Source organism: Labeo rohita, chromosome 1 (genome assembly GCF_022985175.1).
Source record: "Labeo rohita strain BAU-BD-2019 chromosome 1, IGBB_LRoh.1.0, whole genome shotgun sequence".
In the NCBI taxonomy this organism is placed as follows: Eukaryota; Metazoa; Chordata; class Actinopteri; order Cypriniformes; family Cyprinidae; genus Labeo; species Labeo rohita.
Window position 1 is genome coordinate 30,382,257 of NC_066869.1, and position 24,543 is coordinate 30,406,799.

Here is a 24,543-nt window from a genome sequence, read left to right on the forward strand (position 1 = left end):
CATGCAGTGTAAATGCGGGCTTTTTGTGTGCAAAGAATACAAAAATTATGAGTTTATTCAACAATTGTTTATTCAACTCTTCTTCTCTGCATGTAAACAAGGTGCAGCACATGCATATTCTATGTCAGCAGCACCATGTGCATGTTTCGTGATACTCTCCATAATGGCACTAGGGTGACGCAGAGGAGAAGAATGGTCAAAAAAAGTTATTTTTGTTTTCTTTGTGCACAAAAAAGTATTCTCATAGCTTTGTAAAATTACAGTTGAAAAACTGATGTCACATGGACCATTTTAATGATGCCCTTACGACGTTTCTGTGCCTTGACTGTGGTAGGACCTTTGCTGTCTATGGAGGGTCAGAAGGCTCTCAAATTTCATCAAAAATATATTAATTTGTGTTCCAAAGATGAAGTCATATTTGGGAGAACTATGCCTTTAACACTATCGGTTACGTATACGGCAGGGTTTAGTGTAGGTGGTACATTATTTTCAAACGCAATAAAATATTAGCCCTTTAGGGCCACTCACGTTCCAAACTGTTGCGATACATAGAACAACCTATATAATGAAACTTGTAATTTGCATTTTGCAGATATATCGCCATAGGCATGTTTAACAAATACGCTTATGCATGTACGCTCATACGAATGCATTTCTTCCCATCCATAAACATGGCATATTTGGCATATTCACACACAAATACGCCCACTATACATACATAGGCCAACTCCAGCCCTTGAGGACCGATCTGGCATGATCAGTGCTACATACCCCAATTGCTTTAATTGCTGCAGATGTTTAGTAGCATCCATCTTTAAAGCCTTAAGGCTATGTGTGCATATGTCATGTATTAGTCTGAAAAAAAGGTCTGTATGTTAACACGAGTGACTGTGATAATCAAGTGGCAACAGATCCAAGGTGATCCGTTGGTAAATAGGTCATGATTCTGGGTCACATTCATACTGTGTGCACTGCAGGATTTAAAAACTGGCATTATTCTAGTCATCACAATATTAGATATATGGAAAATGAATGGAAATGTGAACATGAGAGGCTAACTGCCACAACCGTCTCTTTTTTTTTTAAAAAGTTTGTGTTCCTTACCTACATTCTGGGCTTGGGATGGCTGGGCATCTTTGGCTTCTCTGCTGTACCCGTTTTCCTGTTTTATAACATGTGGACCACATGTGGAGCTATGAAGTCCCCTATTGCCAATCTCACCTCCGTGGACAACATCTGTGTGGATGTGCGGCAGTATGGTAAACCTTGACCTTCCTTAATCCTAAATCAGTGGATAATACTTGGTTATATTTAGTTGCAAAGTCAACATCACTTTACAATGTAAGAAGTGAGTTATTCTAATGGAATGCAGCTGTTGAGATAAATCTGTCAGTGCTAACTAGTGTACACTTCCTTTTACAAATACAAACAGATGTTTCGTTCTCTGGCATTACTGAATCAGTCTATAATTATTCAAGTGTATTGCTTTAGCAGTCCTTATAACTTTTTAGATTAATGTATGTGATGCATGTAATCATTTTCAGGAATCATCCCATGGAATGCTACTCCTGGTAAAGCCTGTGGCTCCACGCTAAGTGACATCTGCAATACTAGTGAGGTAAAGATACCTCATTTGTCTCTGAAGATCACCACATATGCACTGACTGGAAGATCTTTTCTTTTTTATGTTTTTACCTGTAAAGCCTAAAATATAAAACAATAGTTTTTTTTTTTTTTTTTTAATCAAGTAGTTTATTAAAACTTTAAAAGAAAAAGCTTGCATATGTGTTTATGTTGAGCTTTTATGGCTCATATTGTATGAGAACACTGAGAATATGAAGGGAAAAAACAGCTCAATTTGGAGGCCCAAACTAAGCAAAAATAAGCAATACTTTATATGTTCAAAAAGTGAGATGAAATTCAGATAGCTTATAATGCAAGTCAATGAGGTCTTTATAATAATATAGCTGACTGACTACATTAAATTATATAAATTGATATAAATTTAATAAATGATATACATGTCACTGCTAAATTCAATAATATGTCTTAAAAAGATTATATTTAAATGCTTAGTTTTTTAATCAAAGCTCTGTAGTTTCAAAACATGTAATGCAATGCAATACAATAATGATCAAACATCCCTCAAAAGTCTGATGTCATATTTGAACATGATTTCTTCAAAAAATTATATATGGATAATCAAGTAATCCTGTGTCACTTCACTTCAGTAAATGGTTATTTTGAAATATTACTAAAATTAATCAAAGTCATTCTTAGGTTTACCTTATACAAATCAGTAAAGATTTCACAGCAAAAAAAAAAAGAAAAGCCTGTGCACCATGACCTATAGGTAAATGTTTGTACAATTACCAGTCATCAATCAGACAATGCACATAGTGCAACAGGTTTGACAGCACATTTTGATCATGTAGAGCCCTTTGTGTATCAAATATGATACAGTAGGCTTTATAGGGTTAAAGACAGACTTTTGACAGACATTACCTTTTTAAGGAATGTTGACTTTTATTAATCTTGACGGACTTGTTTATCCTTTAAAAATATTATTTTTCTTTTCTTATTCTTTTCTTTTCTTACTTTTCTTTTCTTAAGTATAATACATACACTTTATTTTGAATGAGTAATATTACATTTTTGTGAGCTCTGTTAGTTATTTTTAATGGATTTCATAAACTACTTTCATTTCAGTTCTATCTGTCCTATCATCTTTATATTGTTGCCTGTGCTGGAGCTGGAGCCACTGTGATCGCACTGGTAAGAGTTTATGATGTTAATTTGTTTACTTGTTCATTTCATGCTTGTTTTCTTACCCATTTCATATCTAGAATAATTTTCCTTGATGTTAAAATGTCAAATAGCTTTAAAAAATCCTCTGTGAAGAGAAATTTATAAAATATAGTATTATATTCTTAAATCCCGTCATCAGTTTAAAATCTTTATAGCCACAGATTGAACTGTACAGAAAACTGAAAACTGTATTTTCAAAACTGAAAACTGAAAATTGTATTTTCTGTTTTTGAAGGATGTGGTGCAACTTCTATTGTAAAGTTGCTATTGTACAACTAAAACTATGTTTGATCTCACCCGCTGGTTTGTCTCTCTTTCATTCAGCTCATCTATGTGATGGCCACAACGTATAACTTTGCAGTGTTGAAGTTTAAGAGCTACGACCACAGTCACACCACTAAGTTTTGAGCTTTTTGTAGAAGGGCAACTGCAAAGTCTGTGAAAGTTGCTCTCAGAGACAGAGAGAAAGAGATAGAGAGAGAAGGAGGAACTGTGTGAGGAAAATAGGTCAGGAAAAAGGCAAAGGAGAGAAATAAATTGAGAACTGTTAGTTTATAGCATGGACCTTAATGTATAGACAGTGTAGTGCATATTAATAGTATTGTGACATTGTCTAATTTTAAAATAATCTGTATCTTTGTGTTTCTGTACTAATTTGACAAGGTGTGATTGCTTGACAAAACAAGGACAATACATCATATTCACCTAATGTTTTACATATATTTTTACCTAGGTACGAATTTATATAAAGTATAGCACCTATGACCAATCCAGAATAACATAGCTTATTCACAGTTTATGAGAAAATAACTAGTAGTGAAAATGTAATTATCTGTTAGTCCAACAACACCTAATGGACAGGATTAAAACTAGAAAATATTACTATTTGGTAATGATGTCTCCCTATTAAAACATATCCACCCTGAGGCACCAGTAGTCCAGAATCCATTCAGATAGAAAATGCAAGTGAAGTACAGTAGATGAGAAGGGCATAGTTATTGCTGTTATGAAAGATATTAGGAATGTTGTGTTTATGCTCATAAACTATTACTCTATACTACATGTACCTGTGAAGGGTGTGACTGTATTTTTTAACTCCTTAAGAGATGTTTTGCAGTCTTGGAATTGACTCTAAAAATGGCACCGTCTTTCAAAGTCTTTTTTAGATTCATCCGACTACTACTAAGTTTAATATTATGTTTAATATTGAATTCAGACAGCATATGTTTAATTGGCTTTTGTGTTATTTTCAATGCAGTATAGTTCCTGTTTTCAGAAATAATCAGAAATAAACAATTATTGTGGAGAAGTTCATTTCCCTTTATTTTATAGTTATTAGTGTTTTTTGCCCCATATCGTTGGATATCAGTAGTTCTTTTTTTTACTAACTGCTAACTTTTAAAATAACCAGATTTCATGTATTGCTGGATACACTGAAAAAAGTAAAACGACTATGTCATTTATTTCAAGTGTATTTTTATATTGTTCTAACTGGTTTTTGTTCAGTTTGTCTGAAACCAAATAACACTGGCATAAAAAATGAAAAGACCTCTTCTTGAGGTCTTGAGGTTTACATACCAAATCATAAAAAAGCATGTTATTGTTAATTTAGTACTGACCTGAAGATATTTCACATAAAAGATGTTTACATACAGTCCAGAAGAGAAAATAATAGTTGAATTTATAAACATAACCCTGTGCAAATGTTTACAACCCCTTGATTCTTAACCCTTGTTACCTGAATGATCCACAGTGATAGAGTCCCTTTCTTTGGTCCCACAGATTTTTTGGTTTTCCAGGATTTTGTGTATTTGAACCCTTTCCAACAATGACTGTATGATTTTGAGATTCATCTTTTCACACTGATTCAAATGCTCACTGATGCGCCAGAAGGAAAAACCATGCATTAAGAGCCGGGGGGTGAAAACTTTTGAACAGAATGGAGATTTTTCTTAATTTACCTAAATATCATATTTTTATTTAGTACAGAGACTACAGAAGATAGGTACATGATTCCCAGATGACAAAATAAAGTTAAATAAGTTAAATATGAGTCCCTCAGTTGTCCTCAGTGTGAAAAGATGGATCTCAAAATCATACAGTCATTGCTGGAAAGGGTTCAAATACACAGAAAGACTGAAAAACCAAAGAATTTGTAGGGCCTAAAGGATTTTTCTGAGGAACAGCAAGCAGTTTGCCTGTTCAGGACAAACAAGGGGCTCATGAACAACTATCACTAAACAAACGAAACAAAGGTCATTTTTGTAAATTCAACTATTATTTTCTCTTGTGGACTATATGTGAACATCTTTTATGTGAAATGTCTTATTGAGGTCAGTACTAAATAAACAATAACATGCATTTTGTATGATCCCTCTTATTTTGGTAAAATAATGAACATTTTTTAATGATTCTGAAAGGGGGTGTAAACTTTTGACTTCAACTGTGTATATATATAAAGTTGGTTAATTTTTTTCAGTGTATTCCTATGAACTAATGTTGAGGTGCAGCTATAATAATTTACTGAGATTTAGTTACTTAAGTGATTCTTAGAGCATCTAATTAATACTGTCTTAACTCTTATAGCTGGCTTTGGCTAACTAACCCACTCATGACTAATCCTTCCCTCCACCTGTTTCTTCCTCTGTCTTTCTCCCTCTCTGTCACTTTGTCTGTCTCTTTCCCTTCTCTACTGTCCACAGATTCACTACCTGATGATTCTGGCAGCAAACTGGGCCTATCTCAAGGGACTGTGTCAGCAGACTCATGCCTACCAGGACATCAAAACCAGAGATGATCAAGAGCTGCAGGATGTGCAGTCACGTTCTAAGGAGGGTCTAAACTCCTACTCATAAACAGTTCTCCCGACTTCTGATCTACCCCACCTCTATCTAACCTGCTCTAGACCACACCAAAACACACACACACACACACACACACACACATCCACACACACCTGCCACTCTCAGATGAAACACTACGCAAACTAACACTGCTAAGCGCTGCGCTATCCTGACTATACATCATAACAGTCGTATAAGTTGGTTATAATCATGATGAAACATGTCAGGCAAGTTATTGAACATCTGTAACAAATGATGAGTGGAATCATGCAGTTAATGGTGATATGATGTGTTTTGCTCGTCTACTTCATGGTAAAAATGACCACTGGTATAAAAGTGTATGTATTCTAGTATCGTACTGTCATTTTGCAAGTATTTTTGAATTGGTTGAAAATGTATGTACAGTGCAGAGTCATGGTTATAACTGGGTTATGTTTGGTTTTATGATGCATTGTCTTGGTGAAGCGCTGCTTACATGATAGACTGTCTGCACTAACTCCTCACAGACATTTTGCAGGAACTTCCTTTTTTTGGTGTTTTATACATATATAAATATATATAAATGTGTGAAAGTGAATGAATGTTGTTGTTTTTTTAATTATGGGTGCCAGGTTGTGTATTAAAAATGTCGGTTTATTTAGAATCTTTCTGTGGTCTCTATGGCTATCTTAGATTTCTGAATTCACCTCTATTTCCAACTCTCTTTCTTACTTTATTTTTTGGAGGGGGTGGGGGACAATACTGGTTCTTGACAAATTGCACTAATCTTGTAATAGAAAGCAGGTATATTAACACACACACACACACACACCACACACACATACACTAGAAAAAAAAAGTTTCTCTTAAAAGGATGTTTTCTCAAATTTGTTTTATCTTGAGTATCATTATCAAGTACACAACTTTTAAAATGATATTCTGAATACAGCATCTGACCAATATAAATCTGACAGGCAGAACAATTTAGATGTTTGTTTAATGAAAAAAAATTAACCATTGCTAAATGATTTACTAATAATAATGTCTAACAGAAACTGCCCTCATCAGCTATACAGGTTATATACTTTCCTTCAGTTTTATTGATAAATCTAGGTATTTTATGGCAAGATTGATGTTTACCATGAGTTTAATGAGATGATTGTGACTCCTCTGTGTGAGTTATTGCTATGTGGACGTGAAACTCTGAAAATGGTTTGAATTTACAGTTAAATAATGCAGCCTTGTTTTTGCAGTGTATCTTTTTCCTAACTGGTTTTGCTCTCTTTCTATTACTACTTTTACAATATGACTCTCTTTTTATTGATCTGTCTTTTAACTAAAATAATTCCTCTCTGTAATGTCTCTGTAAATATAAGCATGTTAGTATTGTCCACATATACAATTGTTTAATACCAATTATTATGATGTTACTTGCTGTATGTTCAGTTCTGTTAAAGGGAGCTTACAGGGATGTGTAAGATGTTGATCTATTTACCCTGTTTTTGAAAAAGAAGATGTGTGCCTGGATGTTTTATTGTTCCCTGATTATTGCATGAAGGAGAGATCCATTTTGTTTTGCAGTACTATAAGTGAAGTGTAGTCCATTGTTCTAATGAACTACAGTTGACACTGTCCCACCTCTCCCCGAAAAGCAAACCACTGTATGTCATTGGAAATTGTAGTCTTAGATGTTTCATAGTCAATTTTATTTGAAGTCAGATGTTTTATGAATCCTGTATAGTGATTTTTGTAACCTTCTCTAGTAAAATATTTTCTATGATCTATATGTGCTGTTTTGGGTGTATTATTATTTTTAAAAGCATCTGTGCAAGAGATTCATCTTCACATCTTGGCAATACCAACTTATAACTTCACAGTATTGCAAACTTCACTGTATTGCAAATGACCATCAGCATTTCTGTTTTAAATCCTTCTGCAGCTTGTGCATTTTAAATGTGCATTTTTTTTGTAGTTGCGCCACCTGGTGTAGGAATGAGAAAGTGGCGCCCCCATTTTGTTCCATGCTTAAAGATGTTGACCATAAGAGGATTGTTAACCCTAAAATTGAAATTCTGTCAATACTTACTCACCCTCATGTCGTTCCAAACCACGAAGAAGTTTGTTCATCTTCAAAACACAACTTAAGATATTTTTGATTAAATCCATTAGCTCTCTGACTCTTAAAGGCCCAGAAAGGTAGTAAAAACATTGTTAAAATAGTTTGTTAAATCTGTGGTTCAAACCGTAATTTTATGAAGAATACTTTTTGTGCACAAAGAAAACAACAACAACAAAAAATAAATGACTTTATTGAACAATTTCTTCTATTCCATGGGTGTGGAGCTGCTGATGTAGGGTCAAAAGGCTCTCAGATTTCATCAAAAATATCTCTATTTGTGTTTCTGAAAAGGAACGAAGGTCTTACAGGTTTGGGACGACATGAGGGTGAGTAATTAATGACAGAATTTTCAATTTTGGGTTAACTATCCCTTTAAACAGATAGTTCACCCAAAAATGAACATTTGCTGAAAACATACAAGATGTAGATGAGCTTGTTTCTTCATAGGAACATATTTTAAGAATTAGCATCACTTGCTTACTAATGCTCTCCAGTGAATGGGTGCCATCAGAATGAGAGTCCAAATAGCTGACAGAAACACACAGTACTCCAAAAGTAATCCATCATTAAGAAATGCTTAACTGTAAGTTAAATTCAAACGAGCTGTAATTGATCAGGGGTGGAGCTGAACCTTGCAGGAAGGTAGATCTCCAGGAACATGATTGAGCACCCCTGGAATAGATGGCATTGATTCTCAGTCACATTCATGAAGCCCCCCAATACTGCACATTTTATGTCTCCTTTGTCTGACACACATTTCAGGTCGAGCTGATGAGCTTAATTAGGTTTGCAAGTGATGTACTACTGAATTTTTCTAAATCTTTTCCCATGAACCAACAAACTTGTCTACATCTTTTCAGTAAACTTTAATTTTGGGGTGGAAAATTTCTTTCTGTTCATCTTTTTATTGCACCAAAATAAAACTGTGGATAGTATAACAATAAATAAATAAAAATAATAAAGAGGATAATCAATAATCAAATACTTTTAATTTCAATGATGTATTTATCAATACACACAAATGTAGCAAACTTGGATTAGCATGCAGAATTATTGTAAGAATCATTTTGTGACAGAAATTATGTCCATGACAAATAAAATTTACCCTTAAATGTCTTAAAATGGTATCATTTCAGTACTCAGCATTTATATTCTTGCATACTCAAAAAATAAATTGTTAGCTCTGATAAATTAAGAGTATCAGTGAGAGACCCAAACCCCGTTGAAATTAAAGTGGTAATTAATACAAAATATATTTACAAATATGCTACAAAATCACACTTCATGACTGAAAGACATTCCAAAATGTCTTGTCACGCAACACTGTTAAATAAGACACACAAACAAACCTGTGCTAAAGGCACTTAAAGTAACACATGTACACTCAGAAAATGAGACAAAACACTTTTGAATATGTTCTAGTGTTCATGAATGTAACAGCTGATGTTTATTTCTCAACTGTAAACAGCGTTAGAACTAGTGTGAGTGCTAAAGGATCTCAGTGATCCCTGTTTGGTTTACCAACATTCATAATATAGGCAACCTAAAGCACATAAGAATCTGATCCAGTGCTTTGAAACAATAGCATAGGAATGCATAAGTATGTTCATTGTTAAAAGCAAGACAAGTGTTCAAGACGTTGTAACTCTGCAATGACAGACATTATGAAATTTGAAGTTTTTCTGGCATCAGCTGTTGAGAACTGATGAGTACGCATTTTTTCGCTAACACATAAGGAGTGTTTCACTTGTGTTCATTATTATTACATAGCATCAACAGCATGAACCACTCGCTCGTGGCTTCCTGCACAGGTCAACAGTGTCTGTGGGCAGCAGGTGTTCTGCACGATCTTCAGATGACAGCACACGTCTAACTGCTTCCTCGAATGCAGCTGAGACATTAGTGGCATCCTTTGCGCTTGTTTCAAAATATGGATATCCACCATTCTCTTGACACCACCTTTGAGCTTCTTCCATTGACACCTGACGATCCGTCACATCTACTTTGTTTCCTAGAACAACAAACGGAAATTTCTCTGGGTCCCTGACATCTGCGTAGTATGCAAACTCTTTCTTCCAATTGTTGAGGTTCAAGAAACTTTGATTATCATCCACACTAAACGTAAGCAGACAGCAGTCAGAGCCACGGTAAAAGGGCGTTCGGAGACTTCTGAACCTCTCCTGGCCTGCTGTGTCCCAGATCTGTAGAGTGACCGTGTGACCATCCACCTCCAGCTCTTTGTTTAGAAACTCTACACCGATCGTGTGGAACAGATGTGAATCAAATTTGTTGGAGACATACCGGTTCATGAGGGAGGACTTTCCCACACCACCATCCCCCAACAGAATCACTTTTAACAAAGACGATTTGGTGGTCATGATCAATAACTTTCGTAGGTTACCTCACCCAGAGACCTGAAAAGAAAATCAGAATTAGCAAGCTTTGAAAGGCATGTCTTCTCACTTTGAAGTCAACAAAATGCAGGCCTACCATAGAAAAGCCTTAGTTTAAGTAGGATTTTTGTAAGAGGTGAGGTAACTGCCTGTTATGTGTACAGGCTGGTTCTAGAAAACATGTCTCATGGTGAGTTTCAGAGTAACCTACTAGCCTAAATACCTTTTAATGCCAGTGTGACTTAAAATCAGCATGGCTTGGGTCAAAGTTAATAGTATATTTACAAAGTTCTGATGAACCCTTTGGCACCATACATTGTTCCTCACAGAAATAGTAATATTTCTGTTTAGTAATGTCTTATGACAGGAGTCCATTCATTGGAGCCCTGGAAGCACTGATCATGTGAGACACATCTTCATGGATTTTCCTGTCCGCATAACTTAGTATACGGAAAACATAAAATAAAACTCACAATGTAAGGAATCACTGTGTAATCAAAGTTGAACTTATTACATCCCTATAACTTTTTTCACAACAGAATCACATGAGACTGACAACGAACGAATCTGAACATGTTGAAGAACTATAGGAAATAACAGATTTACGATGTAAAGCTAGATGAAACGTAAGTCTGGGCTGTTATTTTATAGCAGACATTTAACATCCAGACAGCGCTGTTCACGCATTTACAGCAGAAAACATCTTGATATACGACGTAGGTTGAAGTCAAGCCCATTTTTCTCGATAGCGAAGTTAATCAGTGACAAGCTGAAGAACTGTTACAATCCGACTGTTTTCCCGTCATTAAGCAAATCGTAAAAGGCAAGGTAATGTTGTGGCAAGACATCGCTTCAGTGTAGGAGAAAAAGAAAGTGACGGCGTTCCATTCAATCGCATGATCAAACCGGCAGATTTGTGACGCTCTTAACAGCGCCATCATTGCTTTAAAGGTCCTGCCAATTTCTACACATTGCATTAAGTAGATTTAAAACATCTGTTGCGCGGGGAACAAACCGTTAGTTTAAGAATAATACATTACCGTTAAGAGTTCAGCAATGAGTATCGAAGTGCTGTGCTAGCAGCGCCATTCCGTAAAGTACAACCAGCATCTCCACTGTATGGAGCGTCTCCAAGACATGGCGCCCTGGGCTGGCCAAACAAGCTACTGAAGCTCATATGACATAGTACTCATTTATAAGACATGTAAGGTGAAACCAGTTAATAAAACAACACTGAAATGAATGAAGTTAGTTTCATAACTGAGGTCAACCTGATACGGATAACTATGTTTGAAAGGTTCATTGTAAATTAAATATATGCTCTTTAAAGTGCCTTTCCCTTTAATATTTGGTTGGCATATGATATTAATTATTAACCGTCTCTGATTGACGACAGCATTATCAGCGAGTCACTAACCAAATGTTGTTCCTGCTAGTTGTACAAATTCTCTAGTTTACACAGCAATATAATATCAACATGTCATTACATCATAAAGCGTAGAGCTGGTTAGAACTTGTGCAAGAGGACATAATGTAATCTTAAAGATTAACTACAATAATGTTTGCCTCATCATGGAATATCTAAAACATGGAATGTTGCAAGCTATAGCCCTACACATACCATGGTAATATAAGTCAAGTGATAACTTGAATGAAAGCACTAAATCTAACAGAAGGTTCAAGATGAGGTTAAATCTGTAGTTAGTCTAAACATATCAAGGGTTAATTCTGGCTAATAACAACATGGCCTATATAAAACCCATTTTCCTGTCTTTTTGTTTGTTTCTGTTTTCATCCTCAGCAACGCTGAGTGAAATATCTGAGTGCATAAAATACATTGTCTGGACTGAGGCATCCAAATAAATCAGCCTTTAGACCCTATCTTTGGCAGATTACCAGGTCACATGCTCTCTGCATGTGGCACACTTTCTGTCACATGTTTGCTGAGCCTGGACACAAGATCACATTTGGCTCATGCTGCATGGTTTGTGCTTCCTCTTTTTTTGGGTGATCTGAAAGTAACATTTCTGGTTCTCATGCATTCGTTTACTATAGAGTAGCAAAGATCAAACTCATGATCTCTGAAAGAGATTGCAGAGGAAGTGTGTCAAATTACAGTAGTTATTATCATAGTACTAGTCACAGTTTAAGTAATCTTTATTAACCGATAAAGTAGTTAATAGAAACTATTTAACAAATGATGTATGAAGTTAATGAAAGTGACAAATGTTTAATAAATATATTACTGCACCATATATTCAAGCGATTTGTTTTCCATCAGTTGAATATATTACTGAAATATATAATCTGAATTACTCAGCTCAAAACAAAAATTGATTTAATTAAACTGCTTTAAACTTTATGTAAATAACAGTTACTCAAAAACTGAATTGATAAAATTAGGAAATCTACATATTTTTCAAACAAGACAAGATAAAATAAAAAAATAAACATGACTTTAGAATTATTCTAGAACAAGATGTATTTAATTGCAAAAACCTTTGCTTTCATATGACAAAGACAGATTTTTCTAGAACAGTTCATTAATATGAACCCTTTTCAAAGTGTGTTTGTAAGATATAAAATGTGTTTGTAAAAAGGCTAAAGATATTTTACAAAATTATTTTCGAGAATCTAACTCATAGATCAAAAATAAATCTTCATAACATCATGTGCCTCAGTTGATACCCAGGTCAAAATAAACCTGAATGGTCTAACATTTTGAATGGTTATATTTCTTTTTTTTAAAAAAAATGTGTTGCAGTGTTTTGATGGTCCTAGTGCAAAAGTGTGTTTTCTGCACTAAAAACTATGCATTTAAGTATCTTACCTAAATGAATTATGAGGGTTCATGCCACGGCACCAAAGGACACAAGTAAGTTGATCTAACTGAAATAAAAACTGAAAAAAAAAACTGAAAAAAATGTTTAACTGTGCACAAAAAGATCAAATAGTACTGCTATTCATCTTTATTACAGTTATCTATACATATACACTTGCTCAAAGGCAAACCCAGCTGCTATGGTACCACTGCTCTCCACAATTAGTACACGTCATAAAAGTCATCGAATCATCATCAGCACTTCCACTCCGTACCCAGGATGGCAAGAAGAGTGTCCCTCGTGAGATCTGTGTCACCCTGCAGTCCAAACTCTCACAGCGCCTACAGCGAACTTTATTTGTGGGTGTCCCTTCCACTGCCTCTGGTAACTGGTGCTCACTGATGCCCATAGTTGTGTAACCTTCTCTAATCTTTCGAAGTTCCTCTCCTGCCATTTCCTCCACAGACATCCGGACAAATGCTTCTGGAGTTAGATGTCCTGATATAAGGCCCTGGCACAGATGAGGGTTCTTTGGGTTCTTTAGGTTGGCCACCTTGCTCCTGATGCAGGACTTGTACTTAAGCTGGTTTCGTCCATGAAGAGCCTGAACATGTGCTTCAATGTCCTCAGCAAGGGCTTTGCGTTTATCCATAAAATCAGAGTCTATTTGCTGATTTAACGTAAGAGCCTGGAGAATCAAATGGACACATTTGGATCTCAATGCCATAGAGTCAGAGGAAGTGCTAGGCTGACTGGTGTTTAGAAGAACTGAGGTTTGAAAATCTTTCTCTGTGTTAGATCTACTATGTGATGCTGCAGCTTGAGTGATACTCTCTTCCTCACATTGTAGATGAACAGATTCTGCAGCTTCTTTTGCTGGACAAGGCTTTTCAGAAGACGTTTTATTTAAGCATGAATCACAATTGTCCTGCTTTACATCCTTTGTTATATCATGTTGATCTGTGTTGCACTTAAACGCTTGATTCTCATTCCCCTTTTCATTTAAATGCTGAGATCCATTGGTTACAGATGGAATTTTTAAGGACATTTCTACATTAGGCAGGTCAAGTGTTTCTAGTTCCTTGTCTTCCCACATGTCTTTGTTATTATTTTTCAGCACAGATGACAATTTGTGCAACTTCTTCCATTTTGACAGCAAGCCCTTTGCTATTGTTCTAGCACTTACAACGGGACAGAACTTAAGTAGTTTATAAAGGACCTTAACAATGTCTGTAGTCTGCATCTGCTCTAACGTGACACATGTGTTGCTCAAGTCTGTCAATAATGATATAGTATCTTCATAGCTGCCATCGTTGTGCAGCTTCTCTATTTGTGTAGCATAATGAATAATCTCTTTAGTATTCATAACCTCTTCTACATTAAACCAACATTTCTAAGAATTAGTTTTGCCGTTGGCTGCAGCGGCGTTTATAGCCTACATCCAGATGCGTTTATAAGAAAAAAAAGCTACAAAATATGAATAAAATAAAAAATATATAAATTGCAGACTAACGCAACGCCTTTACCTTCAAAAAGACGTCTCTTCTTGTTATAACATTCAACAGTACAACCCTTTTGAAAGAGAGAGCTCGCAATGCTTCCGCCATGTCTGACACGTTTACGTAGCACATCCGTCCCATAGAGGGCGTACTTGCTTAATTACGTCTTTAAAATGCAGGCATGAAAAACTTTCAGTAATGCCCTTTTCAGACTGCGAAGGCGTACTTCCAACATTAACTGTATTAACATAGCATCTACGTTTTTATATTTTCATTAAAATCATAATGTACATCTATAACATTACTTTGTGTTATATTATGTACGTTTTTATTAAATTATTATTTGTATTTCTAAACATACCATATGCTCAGTAGTTCTAGGTTCTAGGTTTCCATGTTGAGTATAGGCCCAAAACACTAAAAATGTCAGCTAAGTTACCTGTCAACTGTGTTACCCAGTAAAGGTAACATGGTGGATAGTAGCAAACATAGATGGTATTTTATGCACATATTCCTACAGATCACCCTTATCTATCAACCTTATTTTTCAATGTGGAAGTAAGCTGTTTTCTGGTAATGTGTTAGATGTCTGTTTCTTAATCCGCCATAGGGAAATAACGAGAAGAATATCTAAGTTCAGTAAATGGTAAAACAGTTTGCTCTACAAACCAGTGTGTTCATAATTAAGATAATATGTTAAAATAATATGGTAAGACACCCCAGTTTGTAATATCAAGCAGCAAAACAAGCTTTTTGTGCAGCTAAAAATAGCTAGAAGTGGATGAGATCGGAAGCCAGACACAAAAAAATTTACAAATGACTGCACCCACTCTTATGGGAAAAATAAGGTGGATATAGCACTTGATTGTTTCAAAGCAGCTATGTAAGGTCATGTTTGGGTTTTTGGGAAACCGGAAAACTGTTTTCTTCACATTGTCAAATTCTAAATGTACCCCTAATTATAGAATGACCCGGTTAACAGTCGAGGGTTTAATGGATTTGTCTCACTTTTGCATGAAACATATGTATACGTTTTCTTTCAATAAACAGTCACAGGTGCACTATTTTTTTCATTTTGAAATAAAAAGTAATACAAAAACTCACAGGGGGTTTTGTTATATCCGGAGTGGCTCATTGTGTATTGTTGCTCACGTAATAAAAGAGCGCAGTCTTTTGGTCTTTAGGCACTTTTTTCTTATCAACAGGCATAACCTGAGAGTACAATGCAATGATTTTCTTTCTTCTTTCAAAATTGTCTTTTTTGTTATTTCCCAATGAAACTCCCTATCTGTTTAGACTTTTGGGTGGAGCTGCACCAGCTCCCATGTATTCCAGTTCTCCCTATAGAGAGAGTTTGTTTGTTTTGTTTTGTTTTTAAGTCTGGGGTCCCAGTTGTTAGTATTTATTTGCTTACTCTCAACTTTGAGACTGAATGGAAAGTTACAGAGCTTTGTACTCTTGTTTAGTTCACAAACCACAAGAGGGGGATCCAACCTTAGTTTTTATTCATGGTTCTGCGTTCAGACCCATGAGGAAATAACACAAATACTGTCATTTCCTGCTTGCTCTGGTGTGGTATTCCAGGCAGTGGTTGGTTTACAGGCACTGATCTACGACCAGATGTCTACAAACTAAATTCTACTCAGATGTCAACAAAGCTGTTGTACATTCCACTATAAAGAGTAGCATGCATTGACATGCCTGCACTTGCAGAAGGACGTATTGTCATACAGCTGCACTACAAAACATGGTAACCTGCAAATGTTACTTTAAACATATATTTCTACATCATTTCATCCATATAAAGTAATTTTGGTGTTATACATGAATGCATTTAGATTTATTCAACAATATTAAATAATATTGTTGACTTCAACAATACCAGTTCATTTAGATTTGTCAGTGTATGAAACTGCATGACCTTTCCCCTTGAGTAAAATTCTGCAGTCTTCAGATAACAGTGCACAGCATGGCACAGAATTTATTTCCTGTAGATTATTTTAACACTACTTTCATTTCCTCCTGGGTCCAGCTCTGGGTCTTTTTTGTACATTTCAGGATTATATTTAAACACATTAGCTACAAGTATTATAAGAAATGCAAGAACACTGTTGTTTGGTATTTATTCTCTTACTGTACATTTTGCACTGGCTACTTGCACTACTTCAATTCTTACACTGTCAGTGTATTAATTCCACTGTTTTGTAAACACAATCCATTGTATAACATTTATTCAACTTTGTCCTGTCATCATAATTCTAAATATGATGCCATAAAATCTTCAATTAGTAGTTTTGGATTGCACAGATTAGGTGTTTTTTTATGGCTTCATCCCAAGATTATTGTGTTTCCAAATGACTGTAAGAGTGTGCTTACGCGTCTGTGTGGTGGAAAAATGCTGTGGACTTTAAACTTATTAGGTGAGATAAGACAGTCTAACTAGTTTATCCTGTTGTTAGCCCTAGATTTTGTCCTAGATTAAGACAAGGGTAAATCCATTGTTGTTGATGATGATCGTAATAAGTGTGAGAACCAGGAACAGGCCTACACACTTCTACTGATAGAATCACAGTTTCACGGATTGGAATGTCAACATGACAATCCACAGCCTCTTTTCCAAATGGCGAAATTGTTTATCCAGATCATGTTTTCACGCAATTGTTTATCTCAACAATGATGCATTTTGTGTAAATTAAATGAGCTCAAATCAAACTTAAAAATGTATTTTGTATGGTCCAGAAATGATTAACTCATTAACATATTGAGTGTCCTGACATTTTTCCGTTTTCTAGTCAGTCTATATTTATTTATAAAATAAATTGTAACCAAAAAAATAACGTTATCCAGGTTTGGAATGATGCCTTGGTGAACTGTGCCTTTAAGTGGAAGCAAGACAGGGCCAGGCTGGAAGATGATGATGTTTAAATCTTCACAGGCAGATGCAGTGAGACAAGCTTCTGGTCCTACAGGCAGAGAGAGTGAGTTGAGGATAGACTCTCACAGGCAGATATAGAGTGAGACAGGAGGAGGGGGAGAGCTGAAGCCCTGCTGTTGTGAGTGTGACCTTGAGTGAAAGTGAAAAAGAGAGAAATTGCTGAAAGTTACTCAACACATTGGGCCCAGTTAATGAAGATGAGTATTGCTGTTGGCTACTGTTAGCTTGACGTCTGCAGTTGTATGGTTTATAATGTCATTTCCCCCCTTTATAAAGGTTTAAAATAATTCTCCATGCTTGTATCTGTGCTGTTTATCCTGCAGAAAAACAAAACATCTACCAAAAACGTAAACATTTGCTTCCACATAAACAATCAGTATAAACCACCACCAAGGGATAACCCTGTTTGTTTTGACTAGACAAAGACTTGTTTAGGTTTAAGTTGATAGGGAATTTGGTGCAAATATTTCTTGATAATCCTATTGTTGTTGTCATTATTTAGCATGTTATCTGTTATTTCTCTTATAAGGTTTTTAGTGAGGTAAAAGTATTTTTATTTTGTTCACATCTTGTCACTGGACTTCCTTCTTCATATTTTTAAGTAGGTTCTGTAATCTCTGTAATTTTTCACACCTGTATCACACATTGTTTTACATGCTTCATTTATTTATGAGATTTAATTATATCATGTAAAATAAACACTGTTTGTGTGTATTTGATACATAAACACATACATTGTCATCTCAACATTTAATCTGTGCAGACTACGCACAGTTTTGAGAATATACAACACACTCAGACATAGTGGTCCACCCAAAACAGTCTTGCAATAACAATTAATTACAGAACTGGGTTAATTACCCTGGTAGTAAAACACTGTGAACAGGTGCACTGTTAGCAAAATTCAGAAAAGGAGGTTGTATAAGAGCTCAGGGTCATAATAATAATAATAAAAATAGTAATAATAATATTAGTCTTAATTTGTCTCTGTAAGATTCTCTATTTATTAAAAATGTTTCCGAATGAGTACTACCGATGGAGTTTTGGTTCCTTGCCGCTGTCACCTCTGGCTTGCTTAGTTGGGGATACTTTCTCTTCACAAGATATTGTATTTTATTTTATTATATTTGATTAACTACCTTTACCTGAAAATTGAGTGTTTATTGTTGCCATTGGCATTGTTGGTGTACTATTTCCTATTTAATACTGTACAGCTGCCTTGTCACAATTCTGTATTGTTAAAGGCGGTATATAAATAAAGGTGACTTGACTTGACTTGACTACTAAATAATATCTGTAGTAATCTGTGACAATAAAGTGTTGCTGGTTTTCATTCAGTGCAAGACAAAAAAAAAAAAAAAAAAAAAAACAAGTGGCAAATCTTATGTTCTGTAACACACTTTGTTCTCAAAATGTGTTGGTGTCCCGCCGCCTCCTCACGATTTCACAACAGTCTGCATGTCTTCTTTTCCCCTCCCTTGTCTTTATCTAGTCTGATCAGTGAGTTATTAGACATGCCAGATATAGTTACTCTGCTCTGAGAGTGAAAAAGTGAAATGAGGAGAAAAGGAGAAAGAGACAGAGAGAGAAAGGGCAGCCCTGAGTAGGAAATTAGGGGGAGAGAGTGACAGTTTATTCAGATTTTTTTTTATGTGACTGATTTGTAACAAAGCAACATTACTTACACATACATGTGCACACACACGTGTACCTGATATTCTGTACATTATGAGGACCAAATGTCCCCACAAATGTATCAATACCAGTAAATTTTGACCTTGTGGGGACATTTTTTTTTTGGTTCCCATGAGGAAAAAATCACAATGTATATAAATTGCATAGCAGATCTGTAGAGGAAGTAAGTTTTTTCACCTTCATAGTAACAGATTCCCTGTTGGTTGACCTGCCTGAATTTCTTACATAATATTTCAGTTAATGGGGATGGGGGATGGGAGGAACAAAAAAGGGAGAAAGAAACAAATAGGAAGAGGGAGAGATTATGTAATTTCTCTGATTTGATCAAACACCTTGCATTACATTTTCGTATATAAACAATGGAAAACTCCTTAAGTCAGGTTTATATTTCAGCTGATGTAGTGAGATGTTTGCCATATTTGGGATCATGGCAGATATTAGGAAGAAGGGGATATGTGGCCAAATTCCACAGACGGTTTTTATAATACCAGCCATGACCTCTACTGTGCCTGTTTGAAAGGAAAAAGGCAGAGATTAAATTAAAGTGTTTAAAAGAAGCAAAAATGTTTCCAACAAAATAACAGAATTAGATTCATTAACTAAACCCAGATTTGTAATCTTATTTTTATCCATGTGCAAAAACATTTTATATGAAACAAGTAGATAAAAACGTGGTGTTAAGAAATATCCAACAGCTTGTTAAAAGAAAAAAATATATATGTATTTATTTTGTTAAACTGGACTTGTACATTAACTTTAGGAGCTAGGATCATTACTGAGATCATGCTCAAATTATCATCATTTAAATGATGGTGGAATAGGCCCCTCTTTTCATTGGTCTTCTTACCCATTTTAAAGAGGCTTTAAACTCACATCAGTGCTGAAACAGTTTAACCAAAGGTACACATAATCGTGCACTTCCCTTTTCTAAAAGATGATTGCAGAAGTGTACAACTCTCAGCAAACCTTGTGACTGAAAGGAACTTGACTCAGTAGAAGAAGAACTCTTTTAATACTGTGTGTCTTTCTTCCTCTTCTGTTGCTTCAGCTTGGACTGTTACAGTACTGAAATTTCCATGTCCACATAAAATTAACTTAATATTCATAGGCTGTGGCAATAATATGTCTCTGGTCTGCCTGAAATTTAAGAGAATCATTATAGGAACCAGTGTAACTAAATGATACTAACGCTTTTTGTTACTGAAGTCAGAGTTTTTAAAAAAAAAAAAAAAAAAAAACAGATAAAGGCCTTCCCCCCACTCATGTGGGGAAAATAGTTTGGACTGTTTCTTTGAAATGACATTATACTGATTTTAATGCTCTGTGGATAAGCTATTATTAGCATTGTTACACCATAATGCTTTTCTACAGTTCTGCAGAGTTACTCAACTATTCACTGAGGTTTTGTTTGAGAGCCATTGTAGTGTTGCCTTTAGCTTAATGAAATCATTAAGAAAATGTATGAAAATTGGGAGTTTTGCTGGAAGATTAAAAGCCCCATCACTTAACACACATTCAGTGGTTTTCGTGAAAAACTTTTTAGTGGAAAAACTTTCTCTTCAAATCTAATGACCAAAAAACAAATTTCATTGTGTATGAGTGGTTTTTCAGGGGCCTGACTTAGATTTGACTGTTATGTCACTTTGTAATCACAACCAAAATATATAACATTCTGTTTCTTGAGCTGCACAAAAATGCAAACACACACATACACAAATGCAGATTTGTGTCTGGTGTTCAGCTGTCACGTAGAGAAATACCAGTAGGGATCTGTTATCAGCAGACTGGGTGAGTGCGTTTGATAAGACTGAATAGGGGAATTTCAGCACAAGAAAAACTTCATGGTTTCTCACATCCTTATATAGCACTGATCTAGCAATGAGGAAAAGACATTACTAATCTAAGGTCACTTTTTTTGAACATGCAGGTTATGAGCATGCAAAGCGGACCTCCCACAACCTCCGTTTTTAACTCTCCTACTTTCACGTCTCACTATTGAAGGAGCACAGGGCCCCCAGCAGCATTGTTGAAGAGCCACAATAATGCTGAAAGAACGCTGAGAAGCTGAATGTCTTAAATGTGTGTTCTGTGTGTATAGCCCATCTGTTGCATACTTTGAGTTTTGTGTTTGCCAGGGTGGCGCCAAAAGAAGCTTTGCATTTTTGCCAAGACATTTATAGACATCTGCTCTCTTCAGTCAGTTTTCTTGCTTGCTCACACCTCTCTCTCTCTCAGAATTGGGATGCCAGCTAACTTTAAACATTTGCTTGAACTTTTTTTTATTTTAATTTACATTAATTTTACATTAAGTTCAATTTATTCACATTAATAAATGCATTAAGTATCATGACGCCACTATACACAAATGTACATATATTAAATTTCCACATACAAGATACATTGTCAAAATGAATCACAGAACATTTGACACTCTTTAGAAGACATGAATAAGGTAAAAAAAAAAAAAATACTACTTACATGTTCACAATAAAAAAGGGAAGTGCTGAAGTGAGAACAGAAATACATTTTCCCTTGTATTTTTAAAATGATCATTCTAAATGTTGAATTTTGCATGTTTTATATGAATGTTTTTTTGTTTTTTTAACAATTTTCAGAAAGTGACACCGTAAATACAAGTACTATTTAGGGAAGAAGCATTTGTTTTAACTTGTTTGTTTTAACTAGTGATAACAGTATATTTATAAATTAGCAGTAGCTTATATTAATAATTGCTCTTATTATGTTCATTGTAAGTTCATGGTACTCAATGCTAATGAAGTGAACCCTATTGTAAACCCTATTGTTACTGTTTTCTGAACAGCAGCAGGGAAAAATAAAAAGATATGGAAAATCGGAAGGATTCAGAATCAGAACAACTTAATTCCATTTGAAAAGACAAGCATATGGGCACAGAATTGCCTACAGGACAAAGAATATTCACAGACTCCACTGTATGAGTCCAAATGGCTTCATATTTAGTCGAAATATCAACTAGTTCTACTTGACATTTTGTTGTAATGAAAGGATTACTGGATCATAATCTCTATAAATATGCATAACACTATGCTGGAGATTCTGTTTTGTGACATAACTGCACTGAGGATTTTAAGACTCCACTCACACTGCCGGGTGAGAACAAGAAAGAAGTTAATAGAGTTGACGTCAGTGGAATCTCTGTCTCTAATATGTAGGACTCACTTGAGGAATGTTTGTAATTATAGTCAGCACTGGCTCCAACCTCACTTCTGGCTGCTGCTCTGTTTTAGATTTGAACATTTTGAACGTTTTTTGCATGATATCTGGGGGCCTCTATTATGTAACCATATATTTGACTGTTGGTTCCGCTTTCAAGCCTGCATGCAGTAGTATGTCAGACAGCATCTTTTTAGCCAAACCGACAGTGATCAAGGAATTGCATTTTGGAAGGATGTGAGTGGTTCCTGTAAGAATGTGTTCCAGCATTAGTAACAAAAACATTTCCTTACTAAAAGACGTAAGAGGCAATGGTTGATTTGACATCAGCACGTGTGTCTGTCAGCATGGTTGTTGATAGATATTTTGTATAAAGATTAAAGATGTTTTGGTGTGTAGTAAATCATTCACCAGGTAGTTTTTCTCTCTCTCTTTATCATCTGCTGTTTTACTCTGGCATTTGCTCTAAGGCTTAATGCTCTGTTTACAGGCCGTAGTAAAAGCATGTCAGGTCAGCAGCAATTATTCTGGGACAGCGAGTACACAGTACCTGTGTTCTGCTCATTGTGCTCTTTGAACTTTTGGAATGTTGATTTTGGGTGAGCCTGCCAAAACAAGATGAGCTTCTTAGTGTTTTTAAAACATATATCATTCCTATAGACCTCAGTACGTGGAGTACTGAAATTTATTTTATGAGTGGATTGACCACATATAACGAGCATATACTGTATTCATTCTACATTGCATTCTTAGATTAATGTCTGAGAGAAAAAGCACAAGTGAGTGTTTATGCATTTATTCACAAATGAACGGTGCAGGAACAAAATAAAAGATCTATTAAATGATTACAGTGCATGTGGGAGATTTTTAAAATTTATTTTAAATTTATTTATTTTCTTATTTTTTAAGCAATATATAAACTATTTCCCATTCAATTATCAGGAATATTTCAATATATGTTTTATAGAAATTTAATTTTTAATGTGCTTATGGTCAAAACATTATTTAAATTTGTGTTTCCAAGTGACTAGCAGTGCATTCAGTGAGAGCTTGACAAAAAAACTGACAGCAAAATCTTAAATCTTCATCTTGCAATGCACAGACTATGCACTGGTTTCTTCTTACGGATTTCATTCCATATACAGGCATTAATCTTAATCCACTCATAACCCAGGCTAAATACACCTAATACTGTATAATGTTCGTCTATGGTGTCAGTTCTGACCTTCTAACAGTCTTTGCACTACAGTACTATGGCCAATACAGCTCTCAGCATTGCTGGCATTTTTTACATGTCAAAACAAAGTGGGAGATTACAATGGACAAGTCTGAGCATATTTGTGTGTAGATTTTGTGGGTGCAAATTCCTGAGCGTCAGTGTGTAGGACTTTAAAAGGGTTTTTTGTTAGTCTTTGAATGGAACATTATCACTCACTGCAGTTTCCTCTCTGTTCTAACCTACAACATCTTTAGTATTTTCCAAGCAAGAACTAAACATTTTGCACCAAAATATCTTGTTATATTGTTACATAATATGTATGTGCCAGATATCTGGCACTTAAACCACAGAAGGAATATTAAATTGTGTATGCATAAATAGTACAAATGTTATTTCTGCACTGTTGCAGGGAGACATTGTCTTGTTATCTACCATTTACAGTAATCTAAAGACAATGGGAGATTTACAAGCATAATTTGTACACTGCATAACCATAATCTTCAAAATGTACTTGATGTTTCATTGTAAGTTCTTTAGGGTGATTTTTTTTAGAGAATAAAACTAGAGAATAAAAACTTTAATTGGGTGCACAGCAGTTTTGACAATTATTATGGAATCTGGTATTTCCTTTCCTGTGACCGTAACGATTCAGTGCTCTTTAACAACAGATGTACGATACCTCCATAGCTTCTGCAACTGGATTCTCAAGCCTGAACATGAGAAAACTATCTTTCCATCAGGCTTGTTTTTCCTTGCTTTTCTCAGAACTCTAGGGTAATTTTTGCATTTTTTGACCACGTTCAAACAATGAAGTTTGGAAGGTTCATAAAGGTGACATATCAGCAAGCATAAATGACCAAGTGCACACGCATTTATTGAGTCAGTTGTTACATGTTTAAAGCAATGTAATGGGATAAATCAGCAAATACCCAGCTCTGTTGTGTCCTGAGTGTGTTTATAATCCCACTTATAGTTGGTCAACATCCGATATACAGTAAATTAGTATGTGAGAGCTGTTATTTATAGAGCATCTTACTGT

At 35.3% G+C, this 24,543-nt stretch overlaps 3 protein-coding genes across 6 annotated transcripts in view; 1 reads left to right on the forward strand and 2 right to left on the reverse strand.

The window, feature by feature from the left end:
• Positions 1–7,416, forward strand: part of gpm6ba (glycoprotein M6Ba) — a 57,132-nt gene extending 49,716 nt beyond the window's left edge. For 2 of the 3 annotated variants that reach the window (XM_051119944.1, XM_051119937.1), the window contains exons 4-7: positions 1,091–1,259; positions 1,545–1,618; positions 2,710–2,775; positions 5,511–7,416. In XM_051119944.1, the coding sequence (XP_050975901.1) occupies positions 1,091–1,259; positions 1,545–1,618; positions 2,710–2,775; positions 5,511–5,663 (462 nt within the window). In that variant the 3' untranslated portion in view covers positions 5,664–7,416. Of the gene's footprint in view, positions 1–1,090; positions 1,260–1,544; positions 1,619–2,709; positions 2,776–3,132; positions 4,749–5,510 lie in introns of those variants that run through there. The other variant, XM_051119952.1, reaches the window with a different exon arrangement.
• A 477-nt stretch (positions 7,417–7,893) lies between these two features.
• On the reverse strand, positions 7,894–14,598 carry LOC127171398 (ras-related protein Rab-9A). Of its 2 annotated transcripts, none has more exons than XM_051120048.1 (2): positions 14,491–14,598; positions 7,894–10,163 (listed from the first exon to the last, which is right to left on the reverse strand). In XM_051120048.1, exon 2 carries the CDS (start codon positions 10,125–10,127, stop codon positions 9,522–9,524), a length of 606 nt encoding a protein of 201 aa, XP_050976005.1. In that variant the 5' UTR covers positions 10,128–10,163; positions 14,491–14,598; the 3' UTR covers positions 7,894–9,521. The 2 variants fall into 2 exon arrangements, with proteins under 2 accessions (XP_050976005.1, XP_050975995.1); XM_051120038.1 differs by lacking the exon at positions 14,491–14,598 and adding an exon at positions 11,183–11,462.
• LOC127171342 (transcription elongation factor A N-terminal and central domain-containing protein) lies at positions 12,523–14,491 on the reverse strand. The gene has a single exon (XM_051119925.1). It carries the CDS (start codon positions 14,328–14,330, stop codon positions 13,143–13,145), a length of 1,188 nt encoding a protein of 395 aa, XP_050975882.1. The 5' UTR covers positions 14,331–14,491; the 3' UTR covers positions 12,523–13,142.
• Positions 14,599–24,543: the final 9,945 nt, after the last annotated feature.

Coding starts and splice junctions, on each gene's coding strand:
- LOC127171398 (XM_051120048.1), bottom strand. CDS start 10,127: ATGACCACCAAATCGTCTTTGTTAAAAGTGATTCTGTTGGGGGATGGT.
- LOC127171342 (XM_051119925.1), bottom strand. CDS start 14,330: ATGAATACTAAAGAGATTATTCATTATGCTACACAAATAGAGAAGCTG.